General features: G+C 60.0%; 1 protein-coding gene across 3 annotated transcripts in view; it reads right to left on the reverse strand.

The window, feature by feature from the left end:
* The window catches only part of VAV2 (vav guanine nucleotide exchange factor 2), a 178,783-nt gene that overhangs the window by 50,803 nt on the left and 110,469 nt on the right, over nt 1-17,511 (reverse strand). For all 3 annotated transcript variants that reach the window (XM_032634005.1, XM_032634004.1, XM_032634006.1), the window contains exon 4: nt 10,850-10,918. In XM_032634005.1, coding sequence (XP_032489896.1) covers nt 10,850-10,918 — 69 coding nt within the window. The remainder of the gene's footprint in view (nt 1-10,849; nt 10,919-17,511) is intronic.

Consider the following 17,511-nt stretch of genomic DNA (forward strand, 5'->3'; position numbering starts at 1 on the left):
TAACAACCTATAAGGGAAAAGAATCTGAAAGATAGATATAGATGTATGTATAACTGAGTCACTCTGCTATCCACCTGAAAGTAACACAACATTGTCAATCAACTATACTTCAATTGAAAACAAAACAAAACACCTTGAGTACTGAACGGTCAGCTTCCTGCCTGTGATGTCCTAACTTTACCGCTGTCTGCAGGGCCTCATTATAGAGCCATGAGGGCACTCGTAATCCTACTCGCTACATTTACGATTTTTTTAAACTGTGAAAATACTCCCCGACCATTATTTAACGCAGGTCAGTGGACACTAAGAAATACAGGTTCACGTATATTACACAGAATTATAAAACAGGAGCGTTAACATCATCTCGTGCATGTTCCACGTTATGGGAGAAGGGGAAAGAGAAGAAAAAGCGAAGAAGTGGCATTTTTAAAAAAATGAAAACAAAGTCATAAAAGTAAAGTTACACATATTTGTTCAACTCGGCAATTAAGATGAAAAGACCATCAGATTTGATTGGCTTAATCGATACTTATCCTGAGACCAGTTCTGTGCCGGTAGGTAACCTGTGGAATCTGGGGGGACACAGAGATGACAGAGGCACCAACGGACTCTGTCCCGTGGACCTCACAGTCCAGATGGGGAGACAGACAGGGCAGCGGTTACGGCTGAGACGCAGACCCTTCTAAACTGGAGGAGTGTCATTTGTGTGGGGTGACAGGCTCTGGTTCCCAGCAGCTCTGTCCCTTTGGCGAACATCACATGGAAATTCCACTGTTACCCAAACTCTTAGCTAAGGCATCGCCTCCGAGTGTGAGTCTCCTGAACGGGGCAGGGGATCCATTACAGCTCTTAGCATCTGCTAAAGCAGATGCGTTAATGCTGTGACCAGCTGTGCCCAGTGCATCTGACGGCCGTGGCTCTTGAATGGAGGAAAAGGAAATGACAGGTGTGGGCTCTGGAGTGGGGGAGGGGTGCAAAATGAGGTCCCCCCGAGCGTCTGAAGTGTCCTGGAGCGCAGGGCGGTGACATGGAGGTAGATGCCATGGGGTATGGATCCCGGTCTGTTTCCTCCCTGCAACACGAGCTCGATGACCACCCAGCTCTGCCCTGGCCCTCAGAACCGGAGCCAGCCCCCAGCAACCCCTGCACACCATCCCACGGCAGAGAGGCAAGGAGTCTGTACCCCCATCTGGGCCTGGTGCACTCACCCCAAACCCCAGCCCAACCTCCCACAGTCATTGAAAAGGACCCCAAGGCCCTGAAAAACCCCGAAAGAGCCTCTGAGTCACCCCAGTGGGATTCCATCATGGCAGGTTGTCTCGGCTACACCCTGGTTCTTTTCCCATCATCACTCGGACCAACAGAGCCTTGTCTTGGGGTTTCAAGTTATCAGAGGCTGGGTTTCATGGAGAAACTGCACGTCCCCGCCGTGCCGGAGCCATCTGTGTACGTAACCGTGCTCGGTCAATGCTGGACCGCAGGGCTGGTGGGTCCCCTTCTCCTTCAGCTCAGGCCGGGGGCTCTCGGGGTGGGAACCTGACTCTCCCAAAAGCGACCCCCGTGGGGGGAAGCAGTCGGGCGAGTCCGAGATGGATTCTCAGCCCTGCCAGTGTCTGGCTCTGCAACTCTGGGCAGGAGAACCTAAGCCTCAGTCTCCCTATCTGCAAACTGAGAATAAGGCCAACCCCCCGGTAGGGTCATTGGAAGGACCAGCCTCAAAGGAGATGAGCAGCAGAGGCCCAGCATACAGTAGGCGCTCAATAAGTGACCGTGGCCCACCACCCCGTGGGTGAGAGGGGAGGGTCAATGAGACGATACTTAGCTCAGGGGTCCATGCTCGATAAACAGACACCGGCAGTATTAAATACCTCGGATGTTCTGAAACGCATCAGACTAGACAGTTGGGAGCCGGGTGTCAGCGCTGATTTGTCCTTGGTACGTTTCAGAGATCGCCCTTCTCTGTCCAGTTGTCCAGGAGACAGCGGAGGACGATGTGAGCGGGGAAGTCCAGGACCACGGTGGGGACGTGCATGCCTGCTAGCAGATGAGCCTCCCGGCCAAGCCCACACCACCGCGAGACCTCAGCTCTCCCTTCAGCTGGACGCCACGTGGATGCCACGGCCTCCCCAGCCCCAAGCCCACGTTCCGGGACAGAGACCTCCCTGCCGGCCTCCTCTCCCCTCACCCTTTCACTCCCGCTGCTTTCCGGCAGCAGCTGAGCTGACAGATGCTAAATCCCCCAAATTATTCTGGTCCTGACAATGGCCTGAGATCCTCCAGGAGGGCCCGAGCGCGGCCTGCTGCCCTCCGGAGACGGCAGAAAGCTCCCCTCCCGCCGAGACCCCACGGCCCGCCCCCCGCCCCAGAAGCCTCGCCTGCCTGTTCCAATTCTGGTACAGAAAGTCAGCTGCTCAGAAGAGCCCCCCGCCGCCTATGGAAAATCAAAGAAAAGCCAACAAACTCTCCACTTTCTGCCTCTGGCGAGCCTCTATGTTTATGACGGACATAAAATATGGCTACTGACAGATGCGATATGCACTCTGGCCCCAGGCTGTCTGATGCTGGGAAGCAGGATCCCAAATCACCGTTAAACTGTTACTAGGAAACCAAACCTGACATCTCCCGACCTCCGTCCACACCATGCAGTCCGGGCGGCAGGGAGAGGGGGCTTCAGAGGGCCCGGAGAAGCCAGCTGTCAGCTGGATGGGCTGCACGTGGGGACAGACAGACAGACAAGGCGCTGCTAACACTAGGGAGGTCGGCCTCACATGCCCTCAGGGGACCCTCCCCCCAACAGTCGAGAGAGGGGCTGCTCTCCCTACAGATGGGGAAAGCAGGGCCCAGAGAGGGCAAGATGGTCCCCCAAGGTTGTAAAGCCATTTAGGGGCGCACCTGGAGAAAGAGGCGGCTACCAGGTTCCCAGAGGGGGCCCGGCTCGCCCGGCAGTGTGCTTCCGGCCATAACTCACCCTTTTCCAGGGACTCTTTCTAAGCAGAAGAGTCTTCCCACCGTGAGCCAGACTCGGTCACGAGGATGAGGCCCAGAGGACTGTCCTAGCCAAGCAGTAGCTGGCTCCTTTGTCATGTAAAGTGTGCTGTGAGACCGCAGGCCAATCACTTACCCTCGCGGAGCCTTAATTTCCCCAACTACAAAATGGGGGCGGGGCCACCCACCTTGCAGGTCCGGAAGGCTGAGATAACAGGGCAAAACTCAAGCACCGGGCCTGGCGCTCAGGGGGACCCACTGCACGGCACCTGGAACCACGCTTGGATCCTTAATATAAGAACAGATGTCCAGGGCCTCCATGGTGTGCGGGGCCCAGCTCAGGTCACCTGCCTTTTCTGTGCTCTGTTCCCTTGAGGATGACCCTCGTGGGGAGCTTTCCTCTGGGGCGTGGGGGACAGATGCAGGAAGACAACGACAGCACAGTGACAAAGATAATCCTGGTGGACGTTGTCATCTTCTGGGGAAGGGGCACCTCATTCAGCTTCTTGGAGGTGACCTCTGGGCTGGGTTATGTAAGAGGAATAAGGGTTTGGCAACCAATACAGCAGATATTATGTACGTGACAGGGTTTTTGTATCGTTAAATCCAACGTGTTATGCTTATTCATTTTTTAAAGGAATATTTCTTAAGTGCCACTGTGTGTCAGATCTCTGTTGAACATATGGGAAATAATGTAAAAAGGGCCTAGTCTCTCCTCATGGGGTCCTGGAAGTCAGTATCAGGAGAGTGATTTCGAGAGGCCTTTATTAGACAGACTTTTGGCCACAGCCCAGCTGGTCCCTGCTTTCTTCTTGAAAACAGTAAAATGAATGCGTACATCCTTCCACACTGGCCTCCCCACCCTACAGAGACTGTGCTAAATCTGACCCCAGAATCGCTGTGACAGCCTTGTCCTGAAAGAACCCGGGGTTAACTAGGTATTAAAAATAAAAATTCATGTTAAGTCTGTGTCGTATCTGCTGGCCTGCATAATTTAAATATTTAGCGGCAACCGGGCTCTGCATTCGTATAGAAGGGCCCCTGTGCTCTCTCTAGCACAGAGAATGAACAAGCTTCTTTCCTGAAGTGCTACGGGTCAGGGTTTCAAGGTCAATGAAGCCCTGGGCCCCCACAGCAGCCAGGACCTTGCAAGACTGCACAGGCCCAGGTACCAAGGGGCCGAGATGTCCCTGGAGGGCAGGGCAGGGAGCCTCAGAGCCACGGGGCGCAGAGCCCGGGGCTGTCATTTGCACCGGCTGCCTCCGTAACCAGAAGAGGGGGGAGCTACGAGCCTGTTTACCGCTCAGGGTGAGGATGGGCTGCCCTCTGGCCAACCGACAGTCCTGCAGCCAGCTCTGGGAGGGCGGGGGAGCATCGGGCACCTTGTCTAGGCCACAGGGGCAGGAGAGCCACTGGGCTGCACACACACGGTGAATCTGGGGCCGGCATGGCTAGCCCTCAGGTCCTGAGTAACAGACACAGCTGAGACCCAGACTCTCCCAGGACCCCAGCCCAAAATAAGGCAGTGGCCGGCCTGGTGGGGGCGGGGACAGGTTTCCTAAGTCACGTTTTGGCAAATGCTATGCACCTTCCATCCCCTTCCAGCAACACCTCCTCTGGGAAGCCCTCCAGGTGTCCTGGCCTGTCGAGGTCTGATCCCAGTGAACACCGCCTGGATAGCTCCTGTGGGGCTTAGAAGAGCTGTAAGAATGAGAACTGCAGGGCCCAGGTCACCGCAGGGCCCTGCCAGACAGCCCTGGGGCAGAGAGGGCGGTCAGGCAGGTGGCCTTCTGAGTCAGACCTGCTTCAAATCCCCTCTGCCCCTCAGCCACAGGGCTCAGTGTGGGGACAGACCCCCGTGTGCTCCGTGGACGCTGGATTCATTCCCTCCATCCGGCCGGACCCAAAGCCGGGCCGGGCCTCCCAGACTTCCCGTGAGGATGGAGAGCCCCTCGACAGGGAGGCACACAGCTGGCGCTCGCTAAGTGCATAGTGTACGAATGAAGGCCTGAACGGCCAGAGGGGAGGCAGCTGGGCCGGCAGACCGGGTGGGCCTGTCCAGCAAGGACCATGGGAGAGCCGAGGCCTGCCTGTGCATGGCTGTCCGGACCTCAGCAGCCCGGAGCCAGGGCGCCCGGTCCGGGGAAGCAGGTTGCAGAGCAGGGGAGGAGACCTCCGCAGCGCCCAGAGCTCAGGGGACCCTGCCCGTCCCTGTCCAGCCAGGCCCTCCACCAGCCTGAGGAGGGCGGCCACCGCCACCGCCACTTTGGGGGGCTTTACTGTCAACCCCCTTTGGGCCATGGTGGGGTCTGTGTTCTACACGAAGCGGGCTTCGTCGTTTCCTTCTAATGGGGCTGTTTCTGTGTAGTCCGCTTTCAAACTTGTCCCCTTGGAGAAGCAATCCTTTGGGAGAAACACGAGATGCCCCCAAACCCAGCGACCCGTCCAGGCCTCGCACTTGGGTGTCCCCCACACGTGCAGGTCTCCTGCTGGACACTGAACTTTCACACGAGGTGGCGTGAACATAAGGGAACTTTCTTTGTGGCTGGGAGCGGCGGGCGGTCACCGGGTGGGGTGGGCATAGGCTCTCCTTGGCTGAGGGTCACAGTCGGGCAGAGAGACAGCTGCCTGTCCCCTGGAGTAGGGGGCCGGCAGGAGGGGCGTGGCCTCTGCCCTCCCAGCAAGCAGCCCCCCACCCCCAGACCTGTGCACTCCCACTTCGCTCCCCAGGGACCAGGAAGACCAGCTCCAAGAAGATGCCCAAAAGCCCCTCGAAAGCGGCTTCGACTCGGGGAAACTCCTACATTTTATGCATCTTTAAAAATTACCCCAACGATGCTAACACGACGCCTTTAAAGCTGCGAAGTCATCTTATGATGTAGCAAAGCACGCAGCTATACATTTACGGATAACTTATATTCCCTGCCGTGTCACGACCGCATTTGTTTAAGCCTGAGAATCACTTCAATTCCGAGGAAAGCGAAACCGGTGTCAAGGAGCGGACTCCTCGATCGTGAAACCGTGGCTCCGTCAAGCTCGAGGTGCCCCACGTAGCATCTGGGCTGCTGCTTTCGCTCCAGAGATGGGGGAAGTGAGCCCCGAGAAGGATCGAATGGGCCCAGAGAAAGACAGAAAGCCACCATGTGTGGCCGAGACGGACGCGCCCCTGCTGTTCCTCGGCCTGCGTGATGCTCTCTCTCCAGCCGGCAAGGAGAACCTTGAGGCACCCCCTCCACGCCGGGCGCCCCCCAGCACTGAAGCACACCCAGCTAGGGGGTCTCTGCAGGCCTTCTGATGCAGGCCGTGCCTTCCTGGGTATGAGGAGGCTGGTCCTTCCCAGCGCGTCCCAGGGTGCTTCGATGATCCGGATTTCTTGCAAACACCTTGCGGTGTCTCAAACCTGCCGCACCTCTGCGGGGGCAGGCCTTGGCAAGGCTGCTCCTTCCACTGGGACGCCAGCCCCACCCTTCAGCCGCTTCCCACTTGGGCTCCAAGACTCAGGGGTCACCTCTTCTGAGAAGCCTTCCCTGATTTCTGAGCTGGCATTCACCCGGCCCCACTCTGGACTCCGGTGGTGAGCTGTCTCACGAGTGTCATTTTTCTGTGTGCAAATCTGACTCTCAGCCCCTGTGGGGGGGGGGGGCTCCCCCAGCGCAGACACCTAAACCCTGGCCCACCCAGGAGGCGGGCAGGTATGAGAAGGTAGGGGGGCAGCTCCAGGTTCCCAGGAGCACCTGGAAGGAAGCAAGGGGTAGCGGGAGGGACGAGCCATTAGGCAAATGCAAGGTACTGATCGTCAGGGCAGTTTAAAAACAGGCCTCTCATTTGGGGCTCAGTTTGCTTGATGAAGCGTTTTTTAAGTGGCACTATTTTGTATTAATTTTTTCAACCAGCTGCTCTATTACCCGATTATACATTATTCAAGGATCTCAAAAGTGAGCTTAGAGCGCTAGAGAGCATAGTCTTAGTTCAGCATCATCCATCCAAAGGCAGGGGGCTCTGCACTGGCCCCCGGAATGCCGCTCTGGGTCCGAGACCCGGGCTGCCCACGTGGGGCCACGTGTTGAACTAGATGATACACTGGGTTCAGTAAAAATACATTCTTACAATTCATTTCACCTGTTTCTTTTTTCTCTTTCTGGTGCAGCTACTAGAAAATTAACAATCGCACAGGCGGCTCATGTATGATTTCTCCTGGACGGCGCTGCCATGGCCATTTGGAAACCCGGAGACAAAGGCCACATCCTTGGTAGACCGGGAGGATGGGAACCGCTTCCCCTGCCTGGGCGCTCAGGGTGTGCTCGCTGGGCGCTGTGCTACCGCAGTGTAGCTGACGACCGACACCGCGTCGAGCCGGGGACGCGGGGGCGCAGAGACTGGGTAACCTGCCAAAGCCCACGTGGTAGGACACGCCAGGGCCGAGGCTCCAGGTCTGCCCAGAGACGCCCTTGGCTGCTTTGGGAACAAGGCAGAGGCTCCTGCGCGGCCCGGTCGGTGCTCCTGCTTTAGGTGGGTGGAAGGGGGCTCTCAGTGTGGAGCGGCGTCTCGTGGGCTGAGGCTGCAGGGCCCTCAATGACCCGCCGGGGTGACACTGGGGGGCTCTGAAGACACGCCCGGGAGGAACGGCGCCTCTAGCGAGGATTCTGAGGGGCCCACGTGGGAGAGCCACGTCTCTCCTCCAGCGATGCCCACGCTCACCCCTCGCAACCCAGCACGCTCCCCACTCCCCACTCCCGCTGCCCGACAGCGCTTTAAATTTCCAGAAACGCACAGTAACCGGCTGGTGGCTGAACAAATACATGACTGATTGACTGACTGAACGGGGAAGGCGTTCTTGGGGCCACGCACAGCTGGCGGTCCCCCACTGGTGCCCAGACCCCCCACCAGGCTCGCCTTTCCCCAAACAGCTGCGGAGCGTCGAGGGGCCCCTTAGAAACGCGAGGTGATCATCCTTTCTGACACCTGGCCAGAGCCCAAAGGAAAGAATTAGCCGGTTCTGCTGGACACGTCACTCCCCGGCTCCCTGGCGCTGCCTGGCTTCAGATCCGGGCCAGTGCCCCGTTCCCTGCCCCGGGGAGGCCAGGGAAGAAATGACATTTCTGTTTGTGTCTTGTAAATTGCCATAATGGATAAGTAGGAATCCCAAGTCTAGGAAGTCTTGATTTTCAGTAAAAGGAGAAGGGGGAAAAAAGAGCATGAAAAATTTATTAACCTGGAGCCTCTGGGACCAAACCGCAACTTCAAGACTCAAATTCATTCCCCTCCCCTATTAATGTATGATTTACGTCTGCAGTAACTGCAGTCATAAGGAACTCATTGGATTAAGGAGGCTCACTCTTAATGTCATGGAATAATATTATTGAACTGTGTGCAAAGCCGCACATCCCCCAGACTGGCTTCTCCATGCGAGAGGAATTCCATCCTGTGAGAGGTCAGACACACGCAGAATAGACCGAGAAAAGGGAAAATGGGCACCCGGGGTCGCTGGCCAACTCACCGCCCAGGAATCCTGCAAACTGAACGTGAAAGAGCCATTGGGACGGGCTAAGCGGGGGGGCCTGGCTGGTACAGCGGAAGCTGCACGAGGGCGCCGTGGGCCCCATCATCCTGGAACCCTCAGCCTCTGCTGACCCCTCATGCATGTCTCGGGAGGGCAGAGACCCCCAGCCTCAGCTTGGGGGTGACTCGGCAGAAATGGCAGATCAGGGCCCGGCACTCAGCACTGGGCAAGGGGCTCCCCGGACCCTGCGGGGTGCACTGACTTTGCATGGTGGGGAGGTGAGGGTACAGGCTCGGGGTAAAAGGGTAGCTCTGCTGCTCCCTCGCTGAGTGACGTGGGCCCGTAGCTTCCCTCCCGAGGCCTCAGTTTCCTTATCTGTAAAGCGGGGGCGCCCCTAGAACACCCCTCACGAGGAGACTGTGGGGCGGAGTGGGGGATAGAAGGAGATGAACATTATCGCTTGGGATGCGCTGTTAGGCCGCGGGCACGGGGTGCCAGCTGCTGGGGGGGGGGGCGGTGACGTGGAGATGCAGGGACTGACCTCGGGAACCTTCCGGTCTATCACAGTGCACCCCACAAACACCCCAAAGGCCAGACAGGGGTGTGAGTGCTCTGTGATGCGTGGGGTGTGACTGAGGGTGCTGGCTGGGCGGGCGGATGGACGGAGGGTGAGAGGCTTCCCAAAGTGGGGGGCACTTAGGCCTGGACTCGGCAGACAGGGAGAGGCTCTCCAAGGCGGAAAATGCCGGGAGGGCGGGCGGGAAGCAGTTCCAGCAGCTCAGCCAGCAAGGGGGCTGCAGACGGGTGGGGACCCCTGGGGGCCTCCCTCCGGCCGTGCCTCTCTGAGCCAAGGTTTCCTCACCCCTTACGGGGGGTAGGGGAAGGCGGGCAGCCACTCATTCAGCCCTGCACCTCGGGAGGCCCCGTGGGTTGGAGTGCAGCTTTCTCGAAATTTTCCAGGTCCTCCTCTGATTCCTGGGACCGGGCAGTAGCACCCAGGTAGGGAGCCCCAGGCCCTGGTTGGGACTCGTGTGGACCCTGGGCCCCATCTGCCCCCTCAGGGTGCTCTCCACCCTCGGACCCACATGGAGTCGACCAGGTATCCCGAGGATCGCCACCGTTCACACTGGGCTCAGCCCAGTTTCCGGAAGATGGGCTGGTGGCAGCTACGCCCACTGGCCAGTGAGTGTTTCACTCACAGATCACATAATGTTGGGCCGCCGGCTTGCTGCCCACAGGCTGATTTTTCAATGACTCAAATTATTTAAATGGATAGAGATCCTGCAAAGAACATCTGCCCAGGCCCCATATCCTAGAGGCAGCCTGGACGGGGGCGTGGAACGAGTCGGGGGCTTTGACACAGCGAGTGCACAGCAGGTCCCAGCTCTTATTCTGATCCCCATTCCCAGTCTGTGCTGTAAGACGAAGGAGAGACAGGCCACCAGGCTTCCCAGAAGGAACGGCCGTTTATCCGGGAACGAAGACAGGAAAGAGGCCCCCAGGGGCAGGAATCCGGGGAAGAGGGTCGCGGGCCTGCCAGGTCAGGAGCCACGCGGGACCACCCCACGGCCTGGGCAAGCCCGTCATCTCCCGGGCCTCGGTCCCCCGCCCTGCAGGATAGGGCGGCCCTGCCAGCTCCACCCCGCCGCCCCTTCTCCGAGCAGCAGGCCACATGACCCCACCCCCGGCCACAGCTGACCGCGCAGAACCCAACCATCTCTTCTGGAAGAGTCGCCGCCCAGGGATTCCTGCCAGTCCCTGGGGGGCTCCAGGACCATAAGGAGAAACGGCCGGGGAGGGGCAGCTGGACCCAGGCTGCACGAGATGGTGCCAGAAATCCTCGGAGAGGGGAATCGGGGGGACCCGGGGGCAGGCAAAGACGGGGCCTTGGGAGAAGGGGAGACGCCCCAGTGGCTTCAGGTGGCCTGGCCTCGGCCCAGCCCCAGCCCGTGTCAGGCCGCGAGACAACCCGGAATCACCATCTGCCTTTGCCTGTAACCTGTGCTCCAGGGGCCCCAGCTTCTGGAAACGCCAGCTCTCTCCCATCCGCAGCACAGCCTCCAAGGGCCGAGCTAGGACACCTCCCCAGCCCCACCGCAGCTTCGACAGAGAAGCCAGGCAAAAGCCAGCCCTCGTCGCGCCTGAGCCTGGGGAGGAGGGCCGCAGCCACGTCACCAGCAGACACGCTGGGAGCCTCCTGGAATGTGGGGTGAAGAACCGCGCATCCTTCCGGCAGGGGAGCCACACCACCACCCCCATGGGGACGGCCCGTGGGGACGGCCCGTGCAGACGGCCGAGACCAGCGCCCGTCGAGGGGGCCCGCGTGAAGCCCCGCTCCCCACCCTCCCCCGCCTGCCTCCTTACTCTGCCAGTTCCTCCAGGCTGCGGTAGACGTCATCGTCATTCTCCGTGGTCTCCTCCGAGGGGAAGGGCCTGTGGGAGAGGAGACGTCAGGGGAGGGAGCAGGTCTCAGTGGCACCGCCGCCCTGGCCAGGCCCCCAGCCTGTGGTCCACCACGGGCCCCCCGGAGCGAGTGCAGGAGCAGGCGGGCTTCTGTCCACTCCCTCATGGAAGGAAACGGGGTGCACGTTATGTGGCTGTGTGATGCAGGACCACCCAGATGGACGTGCCTAGAGCGAGGACCCCACGCCCAGCTCGGCCCTGGACACCGGAAGTCGGTCCCTCTGTCCAGGCCCCGGCATCCCTGTTGGCAAACGAGGGAACCGGGTCAGGGACGGCAGGAGGCTTCCGTCCGTGCAACTATCCTGCTTCCACACGCCAGGGGGACCCCAGACACGGGGATGTGGGCTCCCCTGGGCATCCTCAGCGGGGAGCACGGGAACCTGTCTTTAGGAGACAGAGAGGGTAGGCCGTGAGCCCCAAACTTATCTGGACTCGAGACCCTTATTTTCCATGAAAATCTCCCAGTTCTGTATTGGGGGGATGCCCAGGGTCCCCGCAAACTCCGTCACCCCAAAGACGCATCTGGGAGGAGTAAGAGAAGGGCCCAGGAGTCAGAAAGCTTCCCGCTGGTGTGAGGAGGGCGGCATGGCAGGGTCGTCACCTGCAGACAGGCGTCTACCTCGGCAGCTCAGAATCCGTGGGAGGGGAACTCACGGGGAGGAAAATGGGGCTCCCTGGGAGCGCGGGGTCTCGGGCCGCAGCCGTCACTACTGCAAAGTGAACCTGGGCCTGACTCCTGGGAAAGGGGGTGGAGCCAGCCCACGCTGCCCAGGTGCTGGGGGCCGGCCAGTACAGGTGAGGAGCGTTAGGGCGTGAGATGCAGGTGACACAGCCCTGGGCGCAGCCGGCCGGGCTCACGGGAAGGAATGCAGGTGCGGCACCGCCCCAGTCCCACCTGCACGTGGCACATGCTTGCGGGGAGGGTGGGTGAGTCTCCTCATCTGGAGACTGATATGAGATCCCAGTTCGCAAACTGGAGGAAACGGGCAGGTCCGCAAACAGAACAGCGCATTCTGGGTAAAGAAGCGATTGGGGTGGAAATGGGAAGGGCACACTGTCGGCACCATACCCACACCTGGCCCCCCCATGCCCACCACCAGCACAGGGAGCCCATGCAGCAGCCCTTCAAGGAAATGGGCTTCCGACACACTCTCCGGGGCTCCCCGGGGTGCCCTGCACACCCACGTGCAAGCGCCCACTTCTGCCTCTCCCGCAGGGACCTGCAGACGGGTGCACGGTCCCGACTAGGTTGAACCAGCCCACGCCGGGCACAGAGGCCAGCCTCCAGGAGGACGGGGCCGGAGGGGGGTGAATGCTGCCAGGAGGAGGGAGCTGCCAGCTCGTTCGAAAGCAACGGGCCCAAATTAACCACCTCCACGGAGACGAAAACGCCCCTTTGGCTGAAACGAGCATCTCCCCATCTCCCAGGGCACGGGCTCTGGTAGGAGGTCTGTCACTAACGATCTCACAGGAGGCCCGGCTGGCAGCCTCCTTGCCGGGGGTCAGGCTGACGTGCTCAGCAGGGCAGTCCAGTGGGGGTGGATGCCTGGACCCTGCAGCTTCCACTACCAAGGCTCGGGGCCTGTGCTCCATGGGGTGGGGGCCTGGGGAGCCCACTGAGCCAGCGGCCGGAGGCCTGGGTCCTGCCCAGCTCTGTCACAGAGTTGCATGGCCCTGGGTCTGAGGTCCCAAGGCAGACCCACCAGACCAGGGGTCCCCGTCACCTGCGGCTTCATGGCGGTAGCTCGTGGCACAGCCCAGCCTGACCTCTCTGTGGTGGGCTCCCCCTCCTCCCTGTGGCTCTCTCCCCCCCTTCCTCGCATCACCGTGACAATGGCATCCCCCACTGGGCATCGCATGACAAGAAGGAAGGAGGACAGATGCGTGTCTTCGGGTCACAGGGAGAGCTGCAGGCCATCAGGACGCCCTGGCCCTCAGCAGACGAGGGACCCTCACTGACCCAGCCGTGGTTCCAGCCAGGAAAGCACTCCCACGATACAGGAGAACCGGAAGCCGACCCAGATCCCACGTGGTTGACGGGGTGCTGGAACCGACTCTGGTTTCTTCAAAGTCGGTCGAACGTCAGTCACCCCGACTGCCGAAGGTTCCGGCCCCCACCCTACTGATCACGGGAAATCTCAGGCCAGGCTGAGACGTGACTGCAGGACCCAGAAGTGGAGCGCTCCCCCAAAACCACTCCCTGACCAGCTTTCCACCAGCTTGACCACTCTCTCACCCTGGGTCCACTTCCGCCTAGCACGGTGCCTGACATTAGAGAGGCATGGATGGACGGACGGATGGATGGATGGAATGGATGGACGGATGGATAGACAGACAGATGGGTGGGTGGGTGGATGAATGGTTGGATAGATGGATGGGTAGATGGATAGACAGATGGACAGACGGATGGACAGATGGATGGATGGGTGGGTGGGAGAACAGGTGGGTGGGAGAGGGATGGGATTTGTGGGTTGATGGACAGATGAATGAGTGAGTGGGTGGGGGCATGGGGGTGGAAGGATGGATGGGTGGCCAGGAGGACAGGTTCAGGGAGGGTGGATTTGTTGGGGAATGGATGGGTGCACAGATAAATGGATCTTAGATATTCTCATGCTATTCTCAAGATATTCCAAAACAACAAGTGGCAGCCTCCAATTAGATACAAGGAAGCATTTTCAAGAAGCGCTTATGAGAATCCACGCAGAGGTACCCAAGTCAGCCCTGAGCTGTGACTTTACAACACTGACCCTGACTTAACCCCGAGGAGACGCATTTGCACAGAGGGCGTTTCTGGGGCCACATTCCAGCTATAACTTCAAGCCCGAGAGGGGCTGGAGCAGGCGTGACTCTCGGGCCACTTGCAACAAGGCCTGGCTCCACCCTCCTGTCTCAGGCACCCGCTGATCATCCAGACCCCACCGTGCAGCATCTACCACCCCCGCCATCAATGTCCCCCCCTCCCCGGCTAGACCGGAGATCCAGACGTTCGTGGTGGAGTTCATTTGTTCTTGAAGAGGAGGGGATGAGAATCAAGTATGCAGAACGGCACAGAAATGCCCATGGGCCAGACACCAGAGTGCGGCCATCCGGGTCCTCAGGGCGGTGGGGCCGGGGGTCAGGGCGGGGCTGGGTTCCTCTTATCCCATCAGACCCTTCCTGAGGACGCATTTCCTCGTGCTCCGCTTCTGGGAAGCCAAGTTTCCCTCTCGCACCACTGAGAGAATTAAAGGGATGCCCAAGCCGGAAGCAGAAAAGCTGCCGCGTGCCAAGAAATCCCCAACAGAGTCCATGCGTCAGGCTGTGTCAAATCCACCCCAGCACCCCATCCTCCTGGGGGGGTGGGGCGCGGGGCAGGGATGAGAGGCTCAAGCCACTGCTTCAAGGTCCCACCGAATTACGCCTCCCACCCTGAGGTCAACGTGAGCATCTGGCTGCTTGGCCGGCATGGCCGTGTGCGGGCAGGACAATGACAGCGCCAGTGCCAGAGGCTAGGGAGGTCCCCCGCTAGAGGAAGAAGGCCCCAAAACACGGCACCCTAAGGGAGTGGCTGAGCCCAACCCCCCCGAACAAAGAGCAGAGGGGGGCACGATTCTTACGCCAAACCACGCCTCGCTCTCCGTCCCCCATCCGTTGGGTGGTTCCTGGACACCTGCTCTGAGCTGGGCTTGGGGGCTGCCATTGTCACTGCTTCAGGGAGAAGGCGCAGGCTGAAGGCAGCTCTGGGATCAATAAACCAGCCTCTGGTCCTAGTCCGCGAGACTTCTTTGAGAATCTGCTGTAAAACCATGGCCTCTGAAAAGTGCCCGCGTGCGTAGCTGTGCATACGGCTGCGTGGGGACGGGGCACGTGGTCGGGAAGGGGGCAGACCCAATGCTCCGGGGTCACGGCATGAAGGTGGCGGACACAGGTGCACGCCAGCTGGGACCCAGGAGCAGTCGGACGGGGACACTGGAAGACCCTGCACGGCGGGCAGCAGGCCCGATTTATAGGACAACAACCCAGGAGCCAACGAGAGGACCCCTTGGGAGGAGGTGCCAGGTCTCCGGGTTCTGGGGGGAGGGGGGGAACTCGTCCAGCATCACCTCTTCCCATGCTGTGCTGAGGGACTCGGGGCCTGGACACAGGGTTCCAGGGCAGTGCAACCCAATTGTCGGCACCGATTTACTATTTTTCCAGGCAGCAGCCTGATTTTCATGCACTTCAAACCCAGCTCCGGTGCAGCACTCAGTGTGCCGACCCCTCCTGCTATCTGGCAGCGGCCTCCCCTGCATTATCCAATCCAACCCAGGGCTCCACCAGGCAGGGCTATGTGGTGGCTCCCGGGCCTGCTTCCCTGGGGGTCCCTCCACCCCAGACCAGGGAGCCCCTGGCACACAGCAGGTGCACATCTCATGACTGTGCTGTCTGCAGACGGCCCGCCAGGACAGAGAACGTTGCTTCCTAGAGCCATCGCTCTACACCCTGGCAAGAAGCCAAAACAGAGAGACCTCCCCCCCCCCCGCAATGCCACTGTCACCTTCCTTTTCAGGGAGACCTTGTGGGGGGAACTAAGAGCCAGGCTTCGGCAGGTAATAGATCTGGGTTCAAATCCTGGCTCTGCTGCGGACTCGCTGTGTGACCCTGAGCAGGAAACTCTCCCTCTCTGAACCTCAGTCTCCCCAACTGTAGAATGGGGGCAGTAGTCATCGTTAAGATTAAATGAGATGACACACGTAAGCCTCTCAGCCCAGGTCCTTGCTCCCAGCAAATGTGACAGCCTGAGTCACTTTCCCTCCCCTTCTCGGGGGCTCATCCCAGGAGTCCACTTCCAAGTCCAGGGCCTCAGACTCAGGCAGTCCCCACTGTCCCCACAGCCTCCTGAGCAGCAGCCCCAGTGGGCCCACCCCGGGTTTCCATGACAATTAGGAAATGCCCCTCACCCAGGTGCCTCCAGCCCTGCCCCAGGCCCGTGGGGTCAGCACCACCACGGGGTCCTCCAGCCCACCCTGCTGAGGTCGTTCTCCCCGGGGGCCTGGAAGAACGGCATATCCAAACAAACACTCATATTCGGGAGGTAAGAAAGCTTCGGGTCCGACCGCCGAGCGCCACGCAGAGAATCTAGGACACAGGGTTTATTTTTCCACGCTTCAGATGAAAGCGACCCGGGCCCAAGACGGCTCTTCACTTCTCCATCCTTCACTTGGCGTGTGTAGGGAGGAAAGTGGAAATTCAACTCACAGAAAATCGCTCCCTGCAAAGTGACCTCCAAGGTCCGTGTTCGCCAGCAGCATGACAGAGGAGCCCCATCGGCAGATGCCCCTGGTCCTCCTTGGCCGGCCCGGGGCGTCCGAGAGAAGGGGCAGAGCCTTGGGTTCCCACCCTGGAGGGCGAGACCAGCTCACAGCCCCCAGAGAGCAGACTCGGCCTCAGAGGGCACCTGTCCTGCAGGGGTGACCACCGCCCAGCTTGCCCCAGACGAGGGAGTTACCAAGGATGCGGGAATTCCAGGGCTAAATCTGGGACGAGCCGGCCACCCCAGTCGGGCACGTGGCAGACAATGGTGCCTCATTTACGGCGCTGGCACTACCTGGGAGCCCTCAGAGGTCGCTCCCCCAGTCGGGCAGGACAGTTTCCGAAAATGGCCTGAGAATTAGGTGCAGTAGGCCTGCGGAAGGCCTGGCACGGGGCCCGGCCCCGGGACGCTACTGGGTTCAGCCTCACCTCACCAGGGGTGATGGGGGCCCAGGCAGGTGCTAGGTGAGCAGGAAGAGAGCAGGGTGGGTGGGAGGGACCGGGAATACCCGGCCCACAGGGCACTGGGCCACACCCCGCGACGTACCAGTTTGCCAGGGAGCCGGCAGCCAGGCAGACTTCAAAGGCACGTCAAACCACAGCCCGAAGGCCCTGGCAGGCGCCCATTTAATTATTCAGAGTCACCTGGGTGCCGCCTGCTAATTGGCAGGGAGGCCTTGAAGCACTGGATTTTGCTTATTAAAAACGGCCCTCCAGCTCAACAGCCCGACCGCCCAAACAAGCAAGGGATCATGTCCCTCTCTCCAGCCCACCACACTCCCATGCAGACGGGCCACCGTATCAGGGGCTGCGACGGGCCCCTCCACCCACTCCCACCACGAGGGCCACACAGGGCTAAAGGGCATGGGGACGGCCACAAAGGTATAGACGGCAGGAGGAGGAAAGGGAAACCGGGAGGGCTTCCCGTAGGAGATGCCGGGGAGCTGACTTGGAGAGCAAGGTCTAATTTGAGTTCAGAGCTCCAGCCCTGCGTCAGACAGACAGGGGGCTGGAATGGGCCACACAGCTTCCTGGCCCCTGAGCTGGCCAAGGGACCTGAGTTAACTCACCTGTAAAATGGGGATAAACCACCTGCTTCACACACAGGCCGTGTGTGAAGCTTCATGACGTGCAGTGGGGCTGTGCCCTCCCACAGGGCCTGGCCCGTAAGGAGGTGAGGTGATGGTCAAGATTTAGGGGCTGGAGGAAGCAGCCTGGGCAGAGGTGATCACACCGGGCACACTCGGGGGTGTGCGGTCTCAGACAGGCTGGGGCAGAGCAGAAGCAGGCTG

This window comes from Phocoena sinus, chromosome 6 (genome assembly GCF_008692025.1).
Source record: "Phocoena sinus isolate mPhoSin1 chromosome 6, mPhoSin1.pri, whole genome shotgun sequence".
Lineage (NCBI taxonomy): Eukaryota > Metazoa > Chordata > Mammalia > Artiodactyla > Phocoenidae > Phocoena > Phocoena sinus.